Here is a 24,560-nt window from a genome sequence, read left to right as displayed (position 1 = left end):
AGTTCAAGACCAGCCTGGCCACTAGCCAACATGGTGAAACCCCATCTATACTAAAAATACAAAAATCAGCCGGGCGTAGTAGTGCGTGCCTGTAATCACAGCTACTTGGGTGAACCTGGGAGGCAGAGGCTGCAGTGAGTAGAAATAGCACCACTGCACTCCCGCCTGGGCGACAGAGCGAGACTGTCTCAAAAAAAAAAAAAAAAAGGGAAAAAAAATGTAAATTGGAAAGGAAAAATAAAATTAGAACACCAATCCAGGAGACTTATGAAGATAATGAGAAAATTATCAAAGAAATGATGCAAGAAAGTTTCCAGGAATTGAAGAGAATACATTTCCAGGTTGAAGAAACTTATCAAGTGTCTAATCTAGCTAATGAATAAAAAGAACCCAGTGGAGACACATTATCCTGAAATTGCAGAACCCTGATGATACAGATTTTTTTTTTTTTTTTTAAAGATAGGTCTCACCCATCCAAGCTGCAGTGCGGTGGTGTGATCACAGCTCACTGCAGTCTCGAATTCCTGGGCCCAAGGGATCTTGCCTCAGCCTCTTGAATAGCTGGGACTACAGGTGCACATCACCAAGTCCAGCAAATATTTTAAGTTTTTGTAGAGATGAGGTCTTGCTATGTTGCCCAGGCTGGTCTTGAAATCCTAAGCTCAAATGATCCTTTCGTCTTGACCTCCCAAAACGCTGGGATTACAGGCATGAGCCACCATGCTTCGCACGGGAGGGTGAGGCTGGTCTTGAGCTGTGATTTCATCACTGCACTCCAGCCTGTGTGACAGAGCAAGACCCTATCTCTATTAAAAAAAAAAAAAGTTAAGCCTAGATCTTTAAAACTTGTAAGTGAAAAATGATATAGAACAGGTACGCTTGACTGAAATTTAGGAAACAGTTTTAAATAATTGTGATTTAAACAACTAAAATTTTACAAACTTGGCTTTCATATATAAATTCTGCCCTAATCCTCAGCCAGCTTCAATTCAATTCAATTCACACCTGAGCGCCTATAGGAAGCCATACTTTGGACATGCACAGTAAGGGTCTTGCCTTCAAAGAGCACTCCTTACTGAGGGAGGTGACTGCTTTGGTTCCTGCAAGGACACGTGTGTACAAGGGAAGGCTCAGTGCTGCCTGGGAGAGCCATGCCGAACACACGCTAGGCCCCCACCGCTCTGAGCCCATTGATTTCTCACCGCAGAAGATGCTGCCTTCCTCACTCCTGCCCACTGTTTTAGATACTGCATGGGTGCTGGGGAAACATAAGTGCAAGACAGGCTGCTCTCAAGATGCCCACGCAGGCTGGCTGCAGGAACGGCCAAGGCAACAGGCCCAGAACATTCTTCCCACACGGCTGCCGGCTGGCCTGAAGCCTGAGTGGAGGTTGCTGCACGCTGTGTAACAGTCGAGTGAGCAACTGTATCGTTTCGTCAGCCGCTTTTTCTACAAGTTATGTTAGACCTTTGGGAGAATCCCCCTTGAGATGCCAGGGCCGGGCGTGGTGCACTAAATGATGCGGCCACTGTGTGCTAACCGCTGGAATCCGTGGATCTGCTTCCTTACGTGGCAAAAGGGACTTTGCAGACGTGATTAAGGACCTGGAGATGGGAGGAGTTTTCAGGATTATCCAGGGGTTCCCAGAGTACTTAGAGCAGGCCTTAGGGAGGGAGGGAGGCCAGAGGGAGGAGATGAGGGGGTGGAAGCGGAGGCTGGAGTGATACTGGGCCATGAGTCAAAGAATGCTGGGCCTCTAGAAGCTGGAAAGGAAGGACATGGATTCTTCCCGGAGCCGGCTGCGGGAACACCGCGGCTGCCATCTCATTTTCTTAATTTAATTTTTTTTTTTGAGACGGAGTCTTGCTCTGTCCCCCAGTGGTGTGATCTCAGCTCACTATAACCTCCGCCTCCTGGGTTCAAGCGATTCTCCCGCCTCAGCCTCCCCAGTAGCTGGGATTACAGGCACCTGCTACCACGCCTGGCTAATTTTTTTTGTATTTTTAGTAGAGACAGGGTTTCGCCATGTGGGCCACGCTGGTCTCGAACTCCTGACCTCAAGTGATCTGCCAGCCTCGGCTTCCCAAAGTGCTGGGATTATAGGCCTGAACCACTGCGCCCAGCCTTTTTTTTTTTTTTTAAATAGAGACAGGGCTTCACTCTGTCACCCTAACTGGAGTGCAGCGACACAATCACAGCTCACTGCAGCCTCGACCTCCTGAACTCGAACGATCCTCCTGCCTCAGCCTTTGAGTACACAGGTGCATGGCACCATTTCCAGCTAGTTATATTTTAATTTTTTGTAGAAATGGGACCTCTCTGTGTTATCCAGGCTGGTCTCAAACTCCTCACGTGATCCTCCTGCCTTGGCCTCCCAAAGTACTGGGATTAGAGGTGTGAGCCACTGTGCCCAGCTGCCCTGATTTTAGCCCCATGAAACCCGTCTTGGACTTCTGACCACCAGAACCAAAGTTCGAAGCCTGTTTTAAGCTGTTGAGTTTGTGGGAATTTGAGAGCATCGTCGGGAACGAATATGCTGGGTGACAGCACGGCTAACATTCCCATCCCACAGACTGATCACTGTTGTGCCAGAGACCAAGAGATACCCACTGCTCTGCCCATTTCAAAGGAAAGACAGGCTGTTCCTCAGCACAGGGAAGAATGTGGATCCCCTGCCCCGGCCCCTTGCTTAGAAATCATGCTTACTAGCCTTGTGTTTCTCCAAGAAACCTGATCCTTGGTATCCCAGGCAGGGTGAGATCTGTCATTGTCACAGTGGGTGTTTATTTTCTGCCCTGAGGAAGTCAGATGAAGAGGTCAGCCTGCCACACCCACTTCCCCACACACTTGGGGCAGGGCCTCTGCTGTGCCGTGAGGCTTTGGTGGAAGCAGCTGCATCAGCTCCTCCACTCTCGGCCGAGCTGAGCTGGACCTGGGGCTCTGGACCATCTGAACTTGTACACGGCTTCTTTTCTATGCAAAGGGCAATGCTGTACGAGTCATATCTGGGCATTGCAGGCACTACGTTCCTTAGGAAGTAAAGAAACCCTTTCCTCTGTCTCAAGAGACTGTTTTTGCTTCTTGAAGTCCTTCCATTACCATCTCATTTCAATAAAAAGGGTCAAGGGATGGCGTGCTTGGAGGGAAAGAGGTCCTAGGGTGACACGTGACGAATTCTGGTACTCCAACTCAGTGCAGTTTTATAGGCTTTCTTATGGATTCATTTTGTTCAAATATAATTAAAATATGATTTGTTCAAGGCACTCAGACCTACGTATAGGAAGAAGTGCTTTTCTTCCTCGAACTATTGCCAGATCATTTAACCACTCACAAATGCCTGTTTTCTGTGGGGCGCGGTGGTTCACGTCTGTAATCCCAGCACTTTGGGAGGCGGAGGCAGGCGGATCCTGAGGTCAGGAGGTTGAGACCATCCTGGCTAACACGATGAAACCCCGTCTCTACTAAAAATACAAAAAATTAGCCGGGCGTGGTGGCGGCGCCTGTAGTCCCAGCTACTCGGGAGGCTGAGGCAGGAGAATGGTGTGAACGTGGCAGGCGGAGCTTGCAGTAAGCCGAGATCACGCCACTGCATTCTAGCCTGGGCGACAGCGCGAGACTCCGCTTCAAAAAAAAAAAAAGCCTGTTTTCTGATGACTATTCAAGAGGGTGAAACTAAAAGCTGCCGGTCTCCGCTCTCCCCTGTGTGCCTGACAGTACTCAGTAAAGGGGTGTTCAGCCAACTGACCGGATGTGGGCTGTGGTGAGCCACATAACATCATGCGAAATCTTCTCCAGTGAATTCTCTTGACCTTGCCTTGCCGTGACACTCTGATGCCCTGTGATGAGGTGGTAAAGACGGTGGCTGAGGACCTGGCTGACTGCCTCTGAATCAGGACTCGTCTCTTGCTAGCTGAGGGGTCTTGCATTCCCCACATGTGGAGCAGAGAAAACAATGGCACCTCCCTCCGGGATGCTGCAGGATGCATAATGCCAACCCTGCGCAGCTCTCAGAAGAGGTCTGGCACAAAGCAACCCTGAGCGGTGTCAGTACTGTGATCTCTGGATTCTAACCCAGAATCTGCTTGGAGATCCAGGTTCTTAATCCTCCGTCATGGCAGCGGGGTGGGACTCACTGGGAAGTGGCAAGTTAGAGGGACAGTCAGAATTGTCACCTTCCGCATCAATTGCAAGAGCATCTGTTACTTTTGCAAATGCCCTAAGCTTCCTTTGGGAACGGCCCCACCTTAAGTATTCTGAACCGAAAGAGCAGTTCTTTGAAAACCCGCGGCAAGCAGGACATGAGCAGGCATTAGTGCCGCCGTCTTCACCGCCACATCCTTCACGGCACCTGGGAGCTAGAAACGGTCTAGCCACTGACGGACAGACGGACAGGCAAAATGCAGTCCATGCACACGGGAATGTTTCAGCCTTTTAAGTTTTTAATTTTTATTTTATTATTTCTTAGTAGAGAGGGGGTTTCACCATGTTGGCCAGGCTAGTTTCAAACTCCTGACCTCACGTAATCCGCCTGCCTCGGGCTTGAAAAGTGCTGGGATTATAGGTGTGAGCAACTGCACCCAGCCCTATGTTTATTTTTTATTTTATTGATATATTTTTTTGAGACAGCCTCACTCTGTCGCCCAGGCTGGGGTGCAGTGGCATGATCTTGGCTCACTGCAACCTCTGCCTTCCCAGTTCAAGTGATTCTCCTGCCTCGGCCTCCTCCCAAGTAGCTGGGATTACAGGCGTGCACCATCACACCCAGTTAATTTTTTTTTTTTTTAAGACGGAGTCTCGCTCTGTCACCAGGCTGGAGCGCAGTGGAGTGATCTTGGCTCACTGCAACCTCTGCCTCCCAGGTTCAAGCTGTTCTCCTGCCTCAGCCTCCCGAGTAGCTGTGATTACAGGCACCCGCCACCACGCCCGGCTAATTTTTGTATTTTTAGTAGAGACAAGGTTTCACCATGTTAGCCAGGATGGCCTCGACTTCTTGACCTCGTGATCTGCCTGCCTTGGCCTCCCAAAGTGCTGGGATTACAGGCGTGAGCCACTGCGCCCGGCTGCTAATTTTTTATATTTTTGGTAGAGATAGGGTTTCACTATGTTGGCCAGGCTGGTCTTGAACTCCTGACCTCAAGTGATCCGTCTGCCTCAGCCTCCCAAAGTGCTGGGATTACAGGGGTAAACCACCGAGCCTGGCCTATTTTTATTTTTTTCTTAAAGAATCTTAAGGACAATCAAAAGTCAGCCTTTTTTAAAAGGAAAGAGGGCCGGGTATGGTGGTTCATGCCTGTAATCCCAGCACTTCGGGAGGCCAAGGCAGGCAAATCATGAAGTCAGGAGTTTAAGACCAGCCTGGCCAACATGGCAAAACCCCTTCTCTACTAAAGACACACAAAATTAGCCGGGCATGGTGGTGCACACCTGTAATCCTAGCTACTCGGGAGGCTGAGACGGGAGAAATCTCTTGAACCCAGGAGGCAGAGGTTGCAGTAAGCTGAGATTGCGCCATTGCACTCCAGCCTGGGTGACAGGGCGAGACTCCGTCTCAAAAAAAAAAAAGGAAAGAGCCCCAGTGCAGTTGCTCCCACCTGTAATCCCAGGAATTCAAAGACCAGCCTGGGCAACACAGGAAGACCCCATCTCTACAAAAAAAAAAAAACACAGCCAGGTGTGGCTGGGTGTGATGGTGGGAACTTATAATCCTAGCTACTTGGGAGGCTGCGGCAGGAAGATGTCCCAGGGGGGTGTGTGTGTGTATTTTTTTTTTTTTCTTGTAGAAATGAGGTCTCACTGTGTTGCCCAGGCTGGTCTCAAATTCCTGGCCTCAAGCAATCTTCCTGCCTCTGCCTCCAAAGTACTGGGATGACAGGCATGAGCCACCACGACCAGCTACGTGGTAAATTTTCTGTTTTATGTGTCGTACCACACACACGAAAATTTAAAAAAATCTGGCTATGCATTTCTTTCAAAGCAACAGCAATTGTTCTGAGAGATTAAAGTCACCATTGAAGAGCCTACATTATTGTTTATTGTGATCCTAATTCGGTCCACAGTAACAATTGAAATTGCCTCTACTAAATGTTAAGTTTCTGGGGCAGCACCAGCTGAAGTCAGCGACTGCCTTTTTAAAACACAAGGTTCTGACATTAAGAGATTTCTGTTTCTCTATCCATCATTTTCGGGCATCTTGAATCACCTGATTTAGAGGCAGTGACGTCCTGACTGGGTTGGTTCTGCTCTCGCTGGGCAGGTGAGACCCCCAGACCCACGTCCACAGTGCATCTGATGTTCTCCCAGCGGTCGTCACTTCCCCAGGGAGGCCAGGTAGGCATACCAGAACAGAGCTGCCAGGTTGGCGAAGAGCACCCGGAACTGCCAAAAAGAACAGTCCGATGGACCACGGTCAGTGGGAGGCCGTGGCCAGTTATCGAGCCTCAGTCACCCAGTCATTCGTTTACCCGTTTGAACGGGTTGTCGGCTGGTCCAACCACCCATCCATTACTGCATTTACTGAGCCTCTGTTTGTACCAAACGCTGTGCTAGGCCCCTATCAGAGAAGAGTGGAGAAGAAAAATGGTCCCCTAGTTACAGTGTTCACAGGCTACAGCGGCCCAGGAATCCCAAAGCCAAGTCACGCTCCTTTTTCCCACTTCACTGCACACCTTAGCTCCTGGTTCGGCCTCTCTCACTCCAGGACCAGCCATCATGCAGGTGGCTGCATCCTCCTCGGGGGACACAGCTGACGAACAGGGGAGGGGCCCCAGACCTTCCCTACTCTCTAACCATCGCCATCCCACTGCCCTGCTTTGGTGACTCAGCAGCTTCACCCTGCCCCAGAATTCCCTGGCCCGGTGCTGTCTCTCCCTGGCATGTGGTGCTATGAAAGTAGCAGCCTGTCTGTCCGGTTAGTCACCGCGTCCCCGAGTCTGGCAGCACGGCACACAGCCACTGCTCAGGAAACGCTTGCTGAATGAATGCCGCTTCTTCACCCACCTGCACACACCTAGGATGGCAACTCTGCCCCCACGCTGCTCAGAGGCGCAGGTTCCTGGCTTTCCCCTCTTCCATCCCAGATCCTCCATGCTCCCGGCCAGTCTGTCTTCTCACCTGTCTCTACTTCCTTCTCTAAATTCCCAAGAACCGGTGGCCTATGGCTATAGCTTCCTTAGCCTACTGTTCTTCAGTCACACTCCCTGGAAAATTCTTTATCCTTCCTGCCTTCTCACCTCCCCAGATGCTGACCACAGCTGGACAAGCTCCAGGCCCCTCTGCCCAGAAGTCTTTGTTCCTGCAGTCAGCGTGCCCTCCCACCCTCCATGTGGCCACACCTGCCCCTTCTGTATCCTCCACACCTCCATGCCAAACTTGCCCCTTCTGTATCCTCCCACCCTCCATGTGGCCACACCTGCCCTTCTGTATCCTCCCACCCTCCATGTGGCCACACCTGCCCCTTCTGTATCCTCCCACCCTCCATGTGGCCACACCTGCCCCTTCTGTATCCTCCCACCCTCCATGTGGCCACACCTGCCCCTTCTGTATCCTCCCACCCTCCATGTGGCCACACCTGCCCTTCTGTATCCTCCCACCCTCCATGTGGCCAAACCTGCCCCTTCTGTATCCTCCCACCCTCCATGTGGCCACACCTGCCCCTTCTGTATCCTCCCACCCTCCATGTGGCCACACCTGCCCCTTCTGTATCCTCCCACCCTCCATGTGGCCACACCTGCCCCTTCTGTATCCCCTCACAATGCCCACCTGGCTTCCTCTCCCCTCAGTGCCAGCCCCTGGCCCTCCAGAGGAGAGGCACATAGGGGCTTGAGGCAGGATGTCCCACTCTCCTCTCCGCTCAGCTGTCCCTTTCTCTCTCCTCTGTCATCACAGAGGGTGGGGCCTCTGTCCCAAGCACCATGGTGAGTGTGCGGGGAACTCGCATCCACCTGCCTCCTTAGGGGACCCCGCAGAGCCGCTCTTTCTGGACATGGGTGTTTGCCCATCCCACAAGCAGCTTCACGTCTGCACCCACCACGTCCGCATCTCTTGAGTGTCAGAACCCCCTCCACCACCCAGCCTTCTTCCATCGCTTCTCCTCACCTCCTCTCAAACTTTTTCAAATTCATTTTTATAAAATAGAGATGGGGTCTCACTATGTTGCCCAGACTGGTCTCAAACTCCTGGCTTCAAGTGATCCTTCTGCTTCGGCCTCTCAAAGTTCTGGGATTACAGGCATGAGCCACCATGCCTGGTCTCCACAAACTTTGAGATCATGTTCTAGACTTGTGAGTTTTAAAATAATTCCCACCCACTCTTCAAAGCAATCTGGCTTCAGCCCCATGGAGCTGAAATTGCTCTGGGAAGGGCCACTGTTAAAGCCAAAGGAAATTTTGTTTTTATTTTGCTTTAACTCCTGGCAACTTTGGCTAAGGGTGAACCGCCTCTTTGTCCTGTCTATGTGCGCCCGTTTTCCTGCTGCTTCCTGGTGTGTGTGTTTGTGGTGTGTGCAGTGTGTGTGCACACTGGGCCGCCTCCCTCCTCTCCCTCGGGGGTCACCCTGGTTCTCTCCTCCCTCCTGGGCAGGGCTCAGAGCTGGTGCTAATGCAGGAAGGCTCTCTATAGCTGAGATCCAGCCACTGCAGGCCTGTCCAGGTCCTCCCTAGCGGCAGCCTGGGCTGGGATGGTACCCACCTTTCCCAGAAGGGCCCTGTGTCTGGACTGTTTGCACCAACAACGCGGGCTCCACACAGCTGCTGTCTTTCTAGGGGTCTGGAGCTTTGGGGCAGCAGGCAGGGATGCCTGCCCACGAGTGCCAGTAAAACCCTGATGGGCGGCACACCTTGTGGGGGAGGGAAGCACGTGGCTCCTGCAGACTCTGCCAGGCCTCCTCCTGCAGCATCCTGGGGTGTCCTGCCATGCTGCAGGGGGCGCTGCACCCCATCCTCCCAGTGTGGGAGTGGTCCTGGGGACCCCGGCTGTACATAAAGACACTTGATCCCCGTGGCAGAGCCTGGGGCTCCAGCCTCCCTCCACCAGCCCAGCCCCAATCTGACACCTTTGACTCAGTCCCCACAGCAGCTCCTTCATGCACAGGATAGCGGAAACGCTCAGTTTCCCCAGAAGGTCTTCACTCTGCATCTGGACAGGCCCACCCCTCGTCCAGGTGAGGCAGCCCTTCCAGGTCAGCGGCAGGACCCATGGCCGCACAGTGCCTGCCTTCAGGCTCAGCTGTAATTCATGAGCCCAGGGACCACGAATGCTTTGTTTCTTTTTAACATTTTATTTATTTTTTGAGACAGGGTCTTACTCTGTTGCCCAGGCTGGAGTGCAGTGGTGCAATCTCAGCTCACTCCAACCTCCGTCTCCCAGGTTCAAGCGATTCTTGTGCCTCAGCCCACTGAGTAGCTGGGACTACAGGCACCTGCCACCATGCCCAGCTAACTTTTGTATTTTTAGTAGAGATGGGGTTTTTGCTATGTTGGCCAGGCTGGTCTCGAACTCCCGGCTTCAAGTGATTTGGCCGCCTCAGCCTCCCATAGTTTTGGGATTACAGGCGTGAGCTACTGTGACGGTCTTTTTTTTCTAAGTATAACTAGAGTTTATTTGGGTTGAGTTTGAGGACTGCAACCCAGGAGCATAGATTCAAGTTGCCTGAATGTACACTCCTGGAACTGGGAATGTTTCAAAGGCTAGGAAACTCAAGGGCATCCCTGGCATGGGGGCTTTTAATGAGAATTTGCTGAACAAACGGAAGAGGCAAAGACACCCACTCTGGACACCCTTGTGTGTTGCTTCCTGAATCCAGAACTAGCAATGATTCAGGGTCACGGGCAAAATCCAAGGCTGGCTGAGGAGTCTAGACACGGTGAAACCAAGTCCAGTGGAAACTACAGCAGAAAGAGGAGAAAAGAAAACAAAAAAGAAAAAGAGAAAGAAAAAGAAAAAGAAAAGAAAAAAGAGAGGGGAAGGGGAAAGAAGGAAGGAAGGAAGGAAGGAAGGAAAGAAGGAAGGAAGGAAGGAAGGAAGGAAGGAAGGAAGGAAGGAAGGAAGGAAGGAAGGAAGGAAGGAAAATGCTGACAGAAAGTAATGTTGGCAGAGGCTGAGCCCCGTGGCCCTTACCTTCAGAGGGATGTAGTTGATGTTGATGAACTGCACTGGTGTCCACACCCTCCAGTTCATCCTTAGCGCTGGCCAGAAGCCCCCCCTCATCTTGGTAGCAAAGGCTGAGGCGTCTTTCCCCTGCAAAGGAGGGAAGGCAGGTGGTGAACAATCTCACTGCCCATCAGAACTGAATTCCGGGCACCCAAACCCTAACGTGATGGTTTTTAAACTGCTATTGGGTTTTGTTCTGTGTGTATGCAGACAGCACACACGTGTACTCAGCACTGCGGCTCTAAGGAGCCAACCAGTAAGATGGAAAATGATCAGTGAGATGCCAGACAGCAGCCTGCTCACGCTGGGGGTGATGTGTGTCCCGGCCCATCACTCCTTGAGGACAACTGGAGGAGGTGACTCCCAAGGCTGGCCCTGGGCACCAGAACTGCTACTCAGAGCTATGCTGTCAGTTCCTCCCAAATAACCTCCAAAGTCGATGTCTTTCCAATCAAAACTTGTTAGGAGTTACGGGAAAAAAAAAAGGACCCCAGTAAGTTGATTCTAAATGTCAGCTGGTGGATTCAAGACCTGCACCCAAGCCCTGAAACCATGAAGATCCTAGGAGCAACTCCTCTGGACGTCAGCCAAAGACAAAGAATTTGTGACTAAGTTCTCAAAAGCAAATACAGCAAAACCAAAAACAGACAAACAGGACTTCATTAAACAAAAAAGCTTCTGCACAGCAAAAGAAACAATCAACAGACAATCTACAGCATGGGAAAAAATATATGCATATTATGCATCCTACAAAGGGCTGTTATCCAGAATCTACGAGGAACTCACACAACTTAACAAGAAAGAAATGAATAACCTCATTAAAAAACTGGGCAAAGGACATGAACATTTTTCAAAAGAAGAAAAACAAGTGGCCAAGAAACATATGAAAAAATATTCAACATCACTAATCATCAGAGAAATGCAAATTAAAACCACAAAGAGATACCACCTCACGCCAGTCAGAATGGCTATTATTAAAAAGTCAAGTGGCCAGGCGCGGTGGCTCATGCCTGGAATCTCAGCACTTTGGGAGGCTGAGGCGGGCAGATCACAAGGTCAGGAGTTTGAGACCAGCCTGACCAACACAGTGAAACCCAGTTTCTACTAAAAAAAAACAAAAATTAGTCGAGCGTGGTGGCGTGTGCCTGTAATCCCAGCTACTCAGGAGGCTGAGGCAGGAGAATCACTTGAACCTGGGAGGCAGAGGTTGTGGTGAGCCGAGATCGCGCCACTGCACTCCACCCTGGCTAAGACAGTGAAACTCTGCCTCAAAAAAAAAAAAAAAGGTCGGCCGGGCGCGGTGGCTCAAGCCTGTAATCCCAGCACTTTGGGAGGCTGAGGCAGGAAAATTGTTGAACCTGGGGGGCAGAGGTTGCAGTGAGATGAGATTGCACCACTACACTCCAGCCTGGACAAAACAGCAAGACTCTGTGTCAAAAAAAAAAAAAAAAAAGGCGCATGTCTTTTGCAGTGACATAGACTGAACCAGGGGCCATTATCGCAAGCGAAACAACTCACCAATGGAAAGTCAAACACTGCTTGTTCCCACTTTTGTTTTTCCAGATAGGGTCTCGCCGTCTCCACTCTGTTGCCCACGCCAGCTGGAGTGCACCCAGTGGGTGTGATCACGGCTCACTCAGCCTCAACCTCCTGGCATCAAGCCTCAGTCTCAGCCTCCTGAGTAGCTGGGACTACAGGCATGTGCCAACACAACCCTTTGATTTTTAATTTTTTTGTAGAGAAGGGGTCTCACCTGTTGCCCAGGCTGGTTTCGACATCCTGGGCTCAAGTGACCTTCCTGCCTCAGCAGATGTTCTCACTCATAAGTGGGGTTTAAACAGTGGGTACACATGGACCAACAGAGGGAAATAACAGACACCAGAGACTTGAAAAGGTGGCAAGGGCAGGAGGGTTGAAAATCACCACTGACTACTTGGGTGATGGGAACTGAAAGCTCAGACGTCACCACAGCACAGTCACATAAGAAATTTGCACTCGTACCCTCTAAGTATATACAAACTAATAAAAAATTTTAAAGAAATGCTTAAATATTTTCTTGTTTAAAGTAAGGGGGAAAGCTGGGTGCGGTGGCTCACACCTGTAATGCTAAGGTGGGCATATCACTTGAGGTTGAGACCAGCCTGGCCAACACAGAGGAACCCCATTGCTACTAAAAATACAAAAATTAGCCGGGCATGGTGGTGGGCGCCTGTTGTCCTAGCTACTCTGGAGGCTGAGGCATAAAAATCACTTGAACCCGAGAGGTGGAGGTTGCAGTGAGCCGAGACTGCACCACTGCACTCCAGCCTCGGCGACAGAGTGAGACTCCATCTCAAAAAAAAGAAAATAATCCAGCAAAAGAACAAAGAGTCCAGATAATTGCCGGTACAGCTGGAAATGAGAATATTTCAAAATACTGGGGATTGCCCAATAAATGGTAATGAGAAAATTTGCTATGTAAGTAGAAAAATCCATACAGACGTCTGTCTCCTACTGTACACAAGTAAAACCATACGGATACCAGAGGAAAGTATAGGAGAATATTTCTGTTATCTTCCTGTAAGGAAAGGCATGAAGGAAAATAATGTCATATTTGAATACATGAACCTTTAGAACTTCTGTATGGAGAAGTGATTGGTTAAAACAAATTACTTTCAGGACAGAAGGTGACGCTGGGTGCGGTGGCTCACACCTGTAATCCCAGCACTTTGGGAGGCTGAGGCGGGTGATCACGAGGTCAGGAGTTCAATACCAACCTGGTGGTGAAACCCCGCCTCTACTAAAAATACAAAAAAATTAGCTGGGCGTAGTGGCGGGCACCTGCAATCCCTGCTATTCCGGAGGCTGAGGCAGAGAATTGCTTGAACCCAAGAGGCGGAGGTTGCAGTGAGCTTAGATTACGTCACTGTACTCCAGCCTGGGCGACAGAGTGAGACTCCGTCTCAAAAAAAAAAAAGAAGGTGACACGTCTCAGACACACAGCACCACCCGGCCAGTGCTCCTAGAGACGGTGAGGATTTGAAGGTGCTCGTCAACGGGGAAGGTGGGACAGTCAGAACAGACACATCTGCTGAGTGCAGGTGAACACGTCTCCCACGTGTTGGATTCCAACTGGGATTATGCCGGTAGGTGAACCTCCAGGCCCAGAACTTGCACAGGCTTCTGTGTCATCATCAGGGGTCTCAAACTTCTTGTGCCACAGATCTCTTTGGCAGTTTAGTGAAGCCTGTGGACCCCCTTCTCAGAATCATGTTTTATAATGTATAAAATAAAATATGGCCAGGCGCAGTGGGTCACACCTATAATCCCAGCACTCTGGGAGGCTGAGGCAGGTGGATCATCAGGTCAGGAGTTCAAGACAAGCCTGGTCAACATGGTGAAACCCCATCTCTACTAAAAATACAAAAATTAGCTGGGTGTGGTGGCGGGCTCCTGTAATCCCAGCTACTCAGGAGGCTGAGGCAGGAGAATCATTTGCACCCAGGAGGTGGAGGCTGCAGTGAGCCAAGATCGCGCCACTGCACTCCAGCCTGGGCAACAGGGTGAGACTCTGTCTCAAAAAAAATAATAATTAAAAATAAATAAATAAATAAATAAAATAGGACTACAAAGGAACCAGTAATACTGAAACACAGTTATCAAAATATTCAGAAGAAATTTTGACAAACTAATGTGTTTATTTCTATTTTTTTATTTTGTCTTTTGAACCAGGGTCTTGCTCTGTTACCCAGGCTGGAGTGCAGTGGCGCGATCTCTGCTCACTGCAGCCTCCACATCTTGGGCTCAAGGGATCCTCTCACTTTAGCCTCCCGAATACCTGGAACTACAGGTGCACATCACCACACTGGCTCATTTTTTAATTTTTGGAGAGATTGGTTTTTGCCATGTTGCCCAGGCTGGTCCCGAACTCCTGGCCTCAAGCTATCCACTGGCCTTGGCCTCACAAAGTGCTGGGATTACAGGCGTGCACCACTATACCCGGCACTGTTTCTTTCTCTTTTTTTTTTTTGAGACAGAGTCTTGCTCTGTCACCTAGGCTGGAGTGCAATGGCGCAATCTCAGCTCACTGCAACCTCCGCCTCCCGGCTTCAAGCGATTCTCTTGCCTCAGCCTCCCAAGTTGCTGGGATTACAGGCGCCCACCACCATGCCTGGCTAATTTTTGTAGTTTTTAGTAGAGACGAGGTTTCGCCATGTTGACCAGGCTGGTCTCAAACTCCTGACCTCAGGTGATCCACCGGCCTCAGCCTCCCAAAGTGCTGGGATTACAGGCATGAGTCACTGCACCCGGCCTGTTTTTTCTTTACACAGTGACAAGACCTCTAATGGCAGGTCCAAGTAGTAATGAGCATAAATGGTATTTCGAGATATCTGTAACAACTAATATGTGATATAAAAATATCTGATTAGCTGTGTGTGGTGGCACACACATGTAGTCCCAGCTACTTGGGAGGCTGAGGCAAGAGGATTGCTTGAACCCAGGAGTTTGAGGCTGCAGTGGGCTGTGATTGTGCTACTGCACTGCAGCCTGGGTGACAGAGTGAAACCTTGCCTTTAAATAAATAAATAAATAAATAAATAAATAAATAAATAAAGTGACTGTACTGGGTACAAACAGGTCCTGCCAATCAATACTAGACGTTTGCTTCCTGTATTCATAAAGGAAAAGGCAAAATTTCAATTTGAGTGAAAAGTTTGCAGACCCTCTGAACTCTGCCAGGAATGTCAGGTGAAGAATCCCTGTGCTAAACGAAGAGTTGCAGTAAGTGCTGCGGCAGACACCCACCTCCAGAAAGTTCATGATGAGGAAGAACAACATGAGGAAGGCCGGTGCAAAGACGAGGCGGTCCAGGAGGAGCCTCCTGAGCCCTGCCAGGGGGACCTCTGGAGGGATCCAGTGTTCCATGAAGAGGTAGAAGAAGTGACTCAGCGGCCCTGTGAAGAAGAATCTGAGGCCCCCGGGGGGTGTGAGCCAGGCTGTGGTTCTCTGGGTGTGCTCTTCTCTGGTCTAGCTTCACCCCCAAATCCCAGGTCCTAAGCCCTGCTTCCTAATGTCCCTCAGTATTGGCCACACAGGTCTGTATAGACAAGTCAGCTTCAGGGGCGCTCTGTTGTTCTAACAGACCAGACTTGCTCCTGCTGGACTCTGCGCTCAGCACTTCCCCGCCTAGCCATGGTGGCTCGCTCCCCCTGCCGTGGACTCTCTGAGCTCAGCACTTCCCCGCCTAGCCATGGTGGCTCGCTCCCCCTGCCGTGGACTCTGGTGCTCAGCGATTCCCCGCCTAGCCATGGTGGCTCGCTCCCCCTGCCGTGGACTCTGCTGCTCAGCGCTTCCCCGCCTAGCCATGGTGGCTCGCTCCCCCTGCTGTGGACTCTGCTGCTCAGCGCTTCCCCGCCTAGCCATGGTGGCTCGCTCCCCCTGCCGTGGACTCTGCTGCTCAGCGCTTCCCCGCCTAGCCATGGTGGCTCGCTCCCCCTGCCGTGGACTCTGCTGCTCAGCGCTTCCCCGCCTAGCCATGGTGGCTCGCTCCCCCTGCTGTGGACTCTGCTGCTCAGCGCTTCCCCGCCTAGCCATGGTGGCTCGCTCCCCCTGCCGTGGACTCTGCTGCTCAGCGCTTCCCCGCCTAGCCATGGTGGCTCGCTCCCCCTGCCGTGGACTCTGCTGCTCAGCGCTTCCCCGCCTAGCCATGGTGGCTCGCTCCCCCTGCCGTGGACTCTGCTGCTCAGCGCTTCCCCGCCTAGCCATGGTGGCTCGCTCCCCCTGCCGTGGACTCTGCTGCTCAGCGCTTCCCCGCCTAGCCATGGTGGCTCGCTCCCCCTGCCGTGGACTCTGCTGCTCAGCGCTTCCCCGCCTAGCCATGGTGGCTCGCTCCCCCTGCCGTGGACTCTGCTGCTCAGCGCTTCCCCGCCTAGCCATGGTGGCTCGCTCCCCCTGCCGTGGACTCTGCGCTCAGCGCTTCCCCGCCTAGCCATGGTGGCTCGCTCCCCCTGCCGTGGACTCTGCGCTCAGCGCTTCCCCGCCTAGCCATGGTGGCTCGCTCCCCCTGCCGTGGACTCTGCGCTCAGCGCTTCCCCGCCTAGCCATGGTGGCTCGCTCCCCCTGCCGTGGAATCGGTGCCCAGCGCTTCCCCGCCTAGCCATGGTGGCTCGCTCCCCCTGCTGTGGAATCGGTGCCCAGCGCTTCCCCGCCTAGCCATGGTGGCTCGCTCCCCCTGCTGTGGAATCGGTGCCCAGCGCTTCCCCGCCTAGCCATGGTGGCTCGCTCCCCCTGCTGTGGAATCGGTGCCCAGCGCTTCCTCGCCTAGCCATGGTGGCTCGCTCCCCCTGCTGTGGAATCGGTGCCCAGCGCTTCCCTGCCTAGCCATGGTGGCTCGCTCCCCTCATACTGTCAACTTCCGGGTTGTCCCAGCACGCATGCATGCCTGTGCTAACACTCTTTATTCCAGGCCCTAGTTCCTTTTCTGCCTAGCACTGTCCTTATCTCATCTGTTAGGTTAGTCTGTGCCTCTCTTCACCCCTAGAAGGCAGGCTCCCCAAAGCAGGCTACGTCTTCTGTCCACTGCAGTGCCCAGAACAGGGCCTGGCTTTGAGAAGGTGCTCAGTAATGAATCATCAGACATGTCCCTGGTTGTAGAGCTTTTCATCAAACTCGCTAGGCTAACTGGCAAGGGCGGGACCTGGTGCTGCACTCTGGCTTGCGTGCATTGCTACTAATCATTCCCCTGTGTGCTTGGGAGAGAATGGAACCAGCTGTCACATCTACTGGGACAAGAGGCCTTGCAGTTCCATAAAATTTGGCAATAAAAAGTGGGGTCTTTCAACTTGTGACGTTGACAGTCTTTAAATAAGTGGTTCTCAGTGTGTTTTCCCACTCGGTCACAGGGTGTTATGTGGCCTATGCAGGGATTCTCAGTGGAGAAGGGGACTGAAGTCCTGGGGATGGGGCCTATGCAGGGATTCTCAGTGGGGAAGGGGACTGAAGTCCTGGGGATGGGAAAACTGTACTTGGATGAGGCCTGCTAGGTGATCTTGTCACCCGCCCCTCTTGGGGGATTACTGCTTTAAAAACATTATGGAAAAATCCATGATGATTCAAGTTAGCAAGCTTGTAAGCATAAAAATGATCTTCATGAATTCTGAATTAAAAAAAAAAAATCACTGTAGTTGGAAAATACTTCAAATAATCCATCTGTAACATTATTGTTGGCCAAGAGCTCAGGGTGTATTAAATTGGTAAAACTCTTGAATCACTGTGCTTTTGCAATTCAGAATGTGGTTCAGAAACTGGACATTTTTGAGGGTACCTAAGCATTTCTTTTCTGGATATTTACACTATGAAAATAACAATAAAAACTAATTGGTCATATTGGAGTCAGTTTTCCTATTCCATGAGCCCAGTCGAGGACGCTTTCAGGGTTTTTGAATCCTGAAGTCTGACTTTAAGTTGAGTTACTTGCCCTCAAGTTTGCCTCCCAGCCCAATTAAGACAGTCGCCCCCACCCATCCAATCAAAAAGAAACATGATAAAACCACAAATATGAGGCTGTAATTCCAGCACTTTGGGAGGGCGAGGTGGGTGGATCACTTGAGGTCAGGAGTTCAAGACCAGCCTGGCCAACATGGTGAAACCCCATCTCTACTAAAAATACAAAAATTAGCTGGGCATGGTAGTGCATGGCTATAATCCCAGCTATTCCAGAGGCTGAGGCAGGAGAATCACTTGAACCCGGGAGGCAGAGGTTGCAGTAAGCCTGGGTGACAGAGGGAGACTGTCTCCAAAAAAAAAAAAAGAAAAAACAGAAAAACCACATACGTGTATATATGCCATACAAACTATATGAACCATTCGAGTTTTTTCCCATGATGATTACTACAATGTTTTTTAAAAAATCATATTATAAATGAGAGTACTCCAACTACTTGGTTTTGGTGCCCAGCTTGGTTGCACTCAGCGGCTACAGGGTGAACCCACCCCTTGTATGGCACTCACCCATAAACAGCGTATCTCAGAGGCCCACCGACATCTAGACTTCTAGAGTGTTCTTTTTTCCGCTTCTTCTCAATCATCTGGGCCAGGAAATTCCCAAGTGCTGACAAAATGCCACTGTGGAGAGGGAGGTCATCAGAAAACAGAAGTGACCAGCAGGAGGGTGTCCCCTTCCCACAGGTGAATGAGCAGGGCCGTTCTGAGGCCATGCAGCAGATGCGGGAGCGGCGGGAGTTGGAATTATTGTTAAAGGGGCTCAATGTATAGTTCTTGTATCAAAAGGTGGAGACTGCAGGGCGCGGCGGCTCACACCTGTAATCCCAGCACTGTGGGAGGCCAAGGTGGGCGGATCACGAGGTCAGGAGATCGACTCCATCCTGGCTAACACGATGAAATCCCGTCTCTACTAAAAATACAAAAATTAGCCAGGCAGGGTGGTGGGCGCCTGTAGTCCCAGCTACTGGGGAGGCTGAGGCAGGAGAATGTTGTGAACCCTGGAGGCGGAGCTTGCAGTGAGTGGAGATCGCACCACTGCACTCCAGCCTGGGCGACAGAGCGAGACTCTGTCTCAAAAAAAAAAAAAAAAAAAAAAGGTGGAGACAGTGGACTTACATACATAGATAAGGACAAGCGGCTTTCCAGTATCAATGTCAACCTCCTGGCTGTGATGTTATACTGTAACTTTTGCAGTTTGGGAGTAAGGAAGCTGTGTGGTTATGAAAGGGCAACAGGACGGCCCTATCATGACACTGTTCTGCATTTTGACTGTGGTAGTGAACATGTGAACGTACAGATGTGATAAAACTGTACAGAACAGATACAACTACAAGAAAAATGGAGAAATCTGAATAGGATCTGTGGACTGTGTCCATGCCATGCCCTGGTTGATACTGCACTGCAGTTTCACAGAATGTAACCAATGGGGGACACTGGGAAGGTGTACAAGGGATCTCTCCATATTAGTCTTGTAACTGTTTGTGAATCTACAATTAGCACAATAAAAATTTCCATAAAAATGTGGAACACGCCCAGTGGCTCCCTCCAGGCCTTGGTTTGTATTTGCCTTCTGAGAAGCTCTCTGGACTATAAAATCCAAAATTCCTAGCACGGACCTAGACACCTTCTGGATCAGATCCCTGGCGATTCCCTTCACATCTCCTGCCTCTTGCTCAGGGTTCACGTTCTCCACACACAGATCTTCCCTCCCTCGGGACTGAGTCCAAGCTGCACCTCTCCCAGCCTTTCTTTAACGCCGGCCTTCCCTTCAAAACCTAACAGGGACCTTTGCCCTGCTGTTCCCTGTGCCAGGGGAGCCTCTGCTCCACTTCTTTACACAGCCTGTTCAATGTCACCTTCTCAAAAAACACCTTCCCTGGCCATGTCTCCACCCGCGCCGTGCGGACCCGAGTCCCCCAGACCCGCTCCCTTGGCCCTGTCTCCACCCGCGCCATGCGGACCCGCTCCCTGGCCGTGTCTCCACCCGCGCCATGCGGACCCGCTCCCTGGCCGTGTCTTCACCCGCGCCCCGCAGACCCGCTCCCTCGGCCCTGTCTGCACCCGCGCCGTGAGGACGCGCTCCCCTGGCCGTGGCTTCCCCGGGTGCGCGGCGCCCCTGTCGGGTCCTTGGGTGGAACCTCAGCGCCGAGCCCCCGGGGTCCGGGCGGGCCCTCCACGCGCTGGGAGGGCGGGATCCGCGAGGCGCCTCACAATCGCTGACTGGGGACGCGGGTGTCGCCGCGGGAAGTTCAGCACCGGCTCGGAGGGCGCCCGCTGCGGGGGCTCTGACCCGGGCGCGCCCCCAGACTGGTCCCGGCCCCGCGCTCCTGTCCAGGCCCCGCGCCACTGCGGCCGACCTGGGGCGGGGGCGGCGTCCGATTCCCGCGCCGGCCGCGCCCCCGCTCACCTGGTGGCCGCCTTGGTGAGCACCGGGTAGAGCCGCAGGAAAAGCAGGTACTGGGCGAGCGCCCGCCGCGGGAGCGCCCCGAGCCCGGCTTCGGCCCGCAGCCTGGACGCGGCCGGCGCCATCGCCTCCCCAGCGCCGCGCTGCCGGGGGCATCGACCCCACCTCAGGCAGGCCGGGCGCGGAGCCCGAGACGCGGAGCGCGGAATGGGGAAGGCCTGACATTTCCGGCCGCACCGCGGTCCGCAGCGCCGCCCGGTCCCAACCCCACGGTGCGGCGCGCGCGCCTCCGCACACTTTTCCCCGGTCCCTGCCGGCCACCTCCCCCGCCGGGCGCCGGCGCCTATTGGAGCGTCTCGGGGGGCGGGCGAGGGGCGGGGCGCGCCTCTTGATGGACGGCGGCACTTACGGCTCTCGCGAGACTGGGTAGGAGCGCGCCAAATTTCTCCCGCGAAACAGAGGGTGTAGCCTGCGGCTCCATGGCCCTGAGGAGCGGCTGGCGGCGGCGCGCGGACCCGGGCGCGGACGGCGAAGCCAGCAGGTGAGGGGCGCACTCCTGAGGCCCTCGGGCCGGCCCTTCGGAGGATGCCATGGGGCCGGGCTTGGGTGGCGCCGCCGAGGCGGGAGGGAGACGCGGGCCCCGCACTCGCCGCGCCTGACAGGGGTAGGGCTGCGCGCCCCGACAGCCGACCGAGGGGCCCGGGGCGGGCGGAGGCGCTACGGGCGCGGCTTCCCGCGGGGAAACGAGGCGGGCCGCGCGGCCTTCCCCTGCTCGGCTCTTCCTGAGGTTTTTCGGGCCTCGCCTTGCGCGCAGCTGCGTTTGGGGCCTGCCGCGCGGCGGGGGCGATGAGAGCGGCGGGACCCGGGCCTGGCCCTGCGGGGTGGACGCGTGGCTGGGGAGGGTGCGGGGAGGGACCGGGCCGGGGACCGTGCCTGGGGGCCCGGCGCTGGGAGAGACCGAGGCGGGCAGATCGCTGGAGCCCAGGATCCTGTTCCAGATCAGCCTGGGCCACAGAGCGAGACCCGTTCTCCTCTATTTATTTTATTTTTTTGGACAGGGAGTCCCGCTCTGTCGCCCAGGCTGGAGTGCAGTGGCGCGATCTCGGCTCACTGCAACCTCCGCTTCCCGGGTTCAGGCGATCCCGCTGCCTCACTCAGCCTCCCGAGTAGCTGGGACTGCAGGCGCCTGCCACGGCGCCCGGCTAGTTTTTGTATTTTTGGTAGAGACGGGGTTGCACCATGTTGGCCAGGCTGGTCTCGAACTCCTGACCTCAGGTCATCCGCCCGCCTCCGCCTCCCAAAGTGCTGGGATAACAGGCGTGAGCCCCCGCGCCCGGCCCTTCTCTTTTGTAAAAACAAGAAAAATTAGCCGGGCTGGTGGTGCGCGCCTGAGGTCCCAGCTATTAATACTCCGGAGTCCGAGGCCGGAGGTTCACCTGAGCCCGGCAGGTCGAGGCTGCTGTGAGCCAGAATCGGGCCTCCGCACTCCAGCCTGGGCGACGGAGCCAGACACTGTCTCAAAAAAAATAGAACAAGGGTAAGACGCGGCTACTTGGTGGCCACAGCAAATGGTAAACATGACCAGAGACCTGACCTTCTGCCATAAGCAGAAAATGTGTGAGGCCCGGCGGGGTGGCTCACGCCTGTAATCCCAGCACTTTGGGAGGCCAAGGCAGGCGGATCACCTGAGGTCAGGAGTTCGACACCAGCCTGGACGACACGGAGAAACCCCGGCTCCACTAAAAAAATACAAAATTAGCCGGGTGTGGTGGCGCGTGCCTGTAATCACAGCTACTCAGGAGGCTGAGACAGGAGAATCCGTTGAACCTAGTAGGCAGAGGTTGCGGTGAGCCGAGATGGCGCCTTTTTTCTCCAACCTGGGCAACAAAGAACGAAACTCTGTCTCAAAAAAAAAAAAGAAAGAAAGAAAAAGAAAACGTGAGAACGCGAAGCTTTTTACAGACACTTAGCTGAACAAAATTCTTCCCAGAGGAGAAACCGACTAGTAAGGATCCCTAACTGCTGTTGTGCTAATCGCTGTCTATCCATAGTCCCATTTGATCCTCAGGCAAGCCCTGGAGAGGGTAGGTACCCTTAGTATCTACCTTGTGTGCTGGAACTTGTTGCTTAGAGACGTTCACTGACTGCCCTGGTTCAGGACCAGTACTGCCCTCCCCTTCTCCACTCCACTGCCCTGCCCCAAGCTCAGTGACAGCCTCCAGGCAGGGGGAAGGCTGCAGCTGGGATAAGTACAAGTGATGGCTTTTACCTTATATGCCGTATGTGGGTTACCTCATCTCATCCTTAAAACAGTCCTGGGACGTGAGTGTGCCCCAGGAAGCAGTGGGTGCTATGTGCTGCATTTCTTCTTCTGTGAAATGGGGACACCGGTGGCCTCCCTCTTAGGGGCTGTCGTGAAAACTGAATGAGAGCGTATGTGGAGTACTAGGACAATGTGGTATAGTAACCAGTCAATGGTAGTTCTCTGTGTGACTGTTATCCCCATTTTTCAGAATTCTTACTGTCACTGGATTAAAAGTGAGATACACAGCTCAGAGAAAACAGTTTTGGGAGAAAATATGGTCCCAGTGAGCAGTTTTCTAGTCCACTTAATCCAGCTTACTTGAGACAAGGATATTTGGAGGACAGTGGCACAGAGGGCCGTGTGTCCCCATTAAGTGGTGATGCCTCATAAATAGCACTTCATTCACTCTTGATTTTGGTAAAGATTTGGGCCTCAGAACTGAGGCTGTTCTCTAGCAAAGTTTGGAATATAGTTTTTCTGGTTTTTTTATTACAGGTGCATCCAAATACTTAAAAGATTAAACCGTTATTATACAGTATGGTGGCGTATCAGTTTCCTGCTGCTGCAGTAACACATGATCACTTAGTAACTTATATAAATTTATTCTCTTACAGTTTTAGAAGTCAGAAGTCGTAATATGAAAGTGTCTGGTTGGTTATATTTCTTGTGATGGTTCCAGGGGGAGAATCTGTTTCCTTGCTGCTTCTCCATCCTCAGAACCAAAGGTTGCATCTGCTCTCCCCACTACCGTCTCTCTCCCATCCCTTTCTCCTTCCTGACTCTGGCTCTCCTGCCTCACTCTACAAGGATTCTTGCCCACCCAGCTAACCAGAATCTCAAGGCCCTTAATGTAGTCACATCTGCAAAGTCCCTTTTGTCTTGTAAAATAACATTCATAGGTTTGGGGGATTAGGATGTGGGTCTTTTGTGGGGGGTGTCATCCTGCCTGCCTACAACAAGTGGTTATAATCTTTCATGAGAAGTAAGGATCCCAGTCTTGGAATATGGTCATTCTGCTCTTCAGATGGAGATGAAGGAATACCTTCAGACAAAGGAAGGGTCTTCCTTTCTTTTTTTTATCTTGTTCTAAAAGAAAGTTGACAGGAAGGGTTTTTCTTAAGAAGCAGTTCTCTGTCCATTTCTGTTTATAAATTAACAACTGGGGTTATAATGTAATTAAAGACATGAGTTCTTCACAGGCTTGGTTTAAATCCTAAAAAATTTTTTTTAACTGCTCTTGTTTTGGATGGTTTTCTTTCTTCCTCTCTTATAAAAACACCTGTAATGAACTTCTATATGTAAAATAATTACTTTCTGCACATCAGTTTTCTTGGCATAAATTTTTAGAAGTGGATCTATAGGGTCCGTGGTATTTTACACAGTGACACTGATATTTTAGAAACACTCTCACCTTATGGAGAAATCTAATGATGTCAGAAACGGAATGGTCATGTAGTTTAATCAAGAACTGGTATTCTAGGAAACATATAATAGCAATGAACTGGAATCAGGTCCTGGGAAATGAGAGGTGGTAGAAGGAAAGGACCGAGTGTCTGTGATTCGTTGGGGAAAGAACACCTTTGATACCTGGATTATTGGAATAACACGTTTTGCCCTGTTTGGAAGACCACAGGGACAGCCTTAAGGGTAACACTGCCTAGGAGAGCAGTCTAGCAAAACATGAGACCTAGCGTATCTGTACATGCCTGCATGGCCAAGGCCAGAAAGCAGTCGTGGGAATCTGTTGCTTCTGCAACAGGGAATATGTATTTACCACCCCCACTCATTGATTTACATTAAGACAAAAAGGCACATGAAAAGTTCAGTTTCCCAGTCAGTGAAGATTGTTGCTCTCATACAGAACAATATGACCCATTTTTATCCACATTTGGTTGTGCTGATGTCTGGACCATGCACTCCGGAAGGATATGTTAAATTTTTAAGATATATTTTGTTGCAGCAGGTGTTTCTATAACCCTGATTAGTTCACATGCAACAGGTAAATAGGAAAATTATGTTAGTAAAATGTGGTAGTTTTCCTAGGCAAGGGGAATCAGAACAGAGGAGTAGAATTAGAATTACATTCTTTCATAGGAAAGGAAAAAGCTCTTAGCTGGAGTGTTGCACAGATATGTGTCCTGTTGGCTCTGTTTTTCAAAATTTCATGAGTTCCTATACTTGGGCTCCCTCTACAGAGAGGCACATCCTTGGCCTTGCACAGTT

The 24,560-nt window shown here is 51.9% G+C and overlaps 2 protein-coding genes and 1 long non-coding RNA gene across 8 annotated transcripts in view; 1 reads left to right on the top strand and 2 right to left on the bottom strand.

The window, feature by feature from the left end:
* Positions 1–6,008: 6,008 nt before the first annotated feature.
* Positions 6,009–24,560, bottom strand: part of PXMP2 (peroxisomal membrane protein 2) — a 44,732-nt gene continuing 26,180 nt past the window's right edge. Inside the window, exons 2-6 of the mRNA XM_050747790.1 lie at positions 20,036–20,177; positions 18,136–18,249; positions 14,932–15,094; positions 10,114–10,233; positions 6,009–6,375 (exon numbers count right to left, since the gene is read on the bottom strand). Coding sequence (XP_050603747.1) covers positions 6,307–6,375; positions 10,114–10,233; positions 14,932–15,094; positions 18,136–18,249; positions 20,036–20,157 — 588 coding nt within the window. The 5' untranslated portion in view covers positions 20,158–20,177 and the 3' untranslated portion in view covers positions 6,009–6,306. The remainder of the gene's footprint in view (positions 6,376–10,113; positions 10,234–14,931; positions 15,095–18,135; positions 18,250–20,035; positions 20,178–24,560) is intronic.
* LOC126930584 (uncharacterized) lies at positions 15,432–16,114 on the bottom strand. 6 transcript variants are annotated; one of them, XR_007717628.1, is made up of 3 exons: positions 16,032–16,114; positions 15,633–15,688; positions 15,432–15,517 (listed from the first exon to the last, which is right to left on the bottom strand). It is a non-coding gene; the product is annotated as an uncharacterized LOC126930584 (long non-coding RNA). The 6 variants fall into 6 exon arrangements; XR_007717629.1 differs by lacking the exon at positions 16,032–16,114 and adding an exon at positions 15,975–16,011; XR_007717630.1 differs by lacking the exon at positions 16,032–16,114 and adding an exon at positions 15,918–15,954.
* Positions 20,500–24,560, top strand: part of POLE (DNA polymerase epsilon, catalytic subunit) — a 63,266-nt gene continuing 59,205 nt past the window's right edge. The window contains exon 1 of the mRNA XM_050747791.1: positions 20,500–20,573. Within this exon, the coding sequence (XP_050603748.1) occupies positions 20,512–20,573 (62 nt within the window). The 5' untranslated portion in view covers positions 20,500–20,511. The remainder of the gene's footprint in view (positions 20,574–24,560) is intronic.

This window comes from Macaca thibetana, chromosome 11, assembly GCF_024542745.1.
Source record: "Macaca thibetana thibetana isolate TM-01 chromosome 11, ASM2454274v1, whole genome shotgun sequence".
NCBI lineage: Eukaryota > Metazoa > Chordata > Mammalia > Primates > Cercopithecidae > Macaca > Macaca thibetana.
Note: the sequence above shows the minus strand (reverse complement) of the source record. Positions and strands in the feature narration are given on the sequence as shown.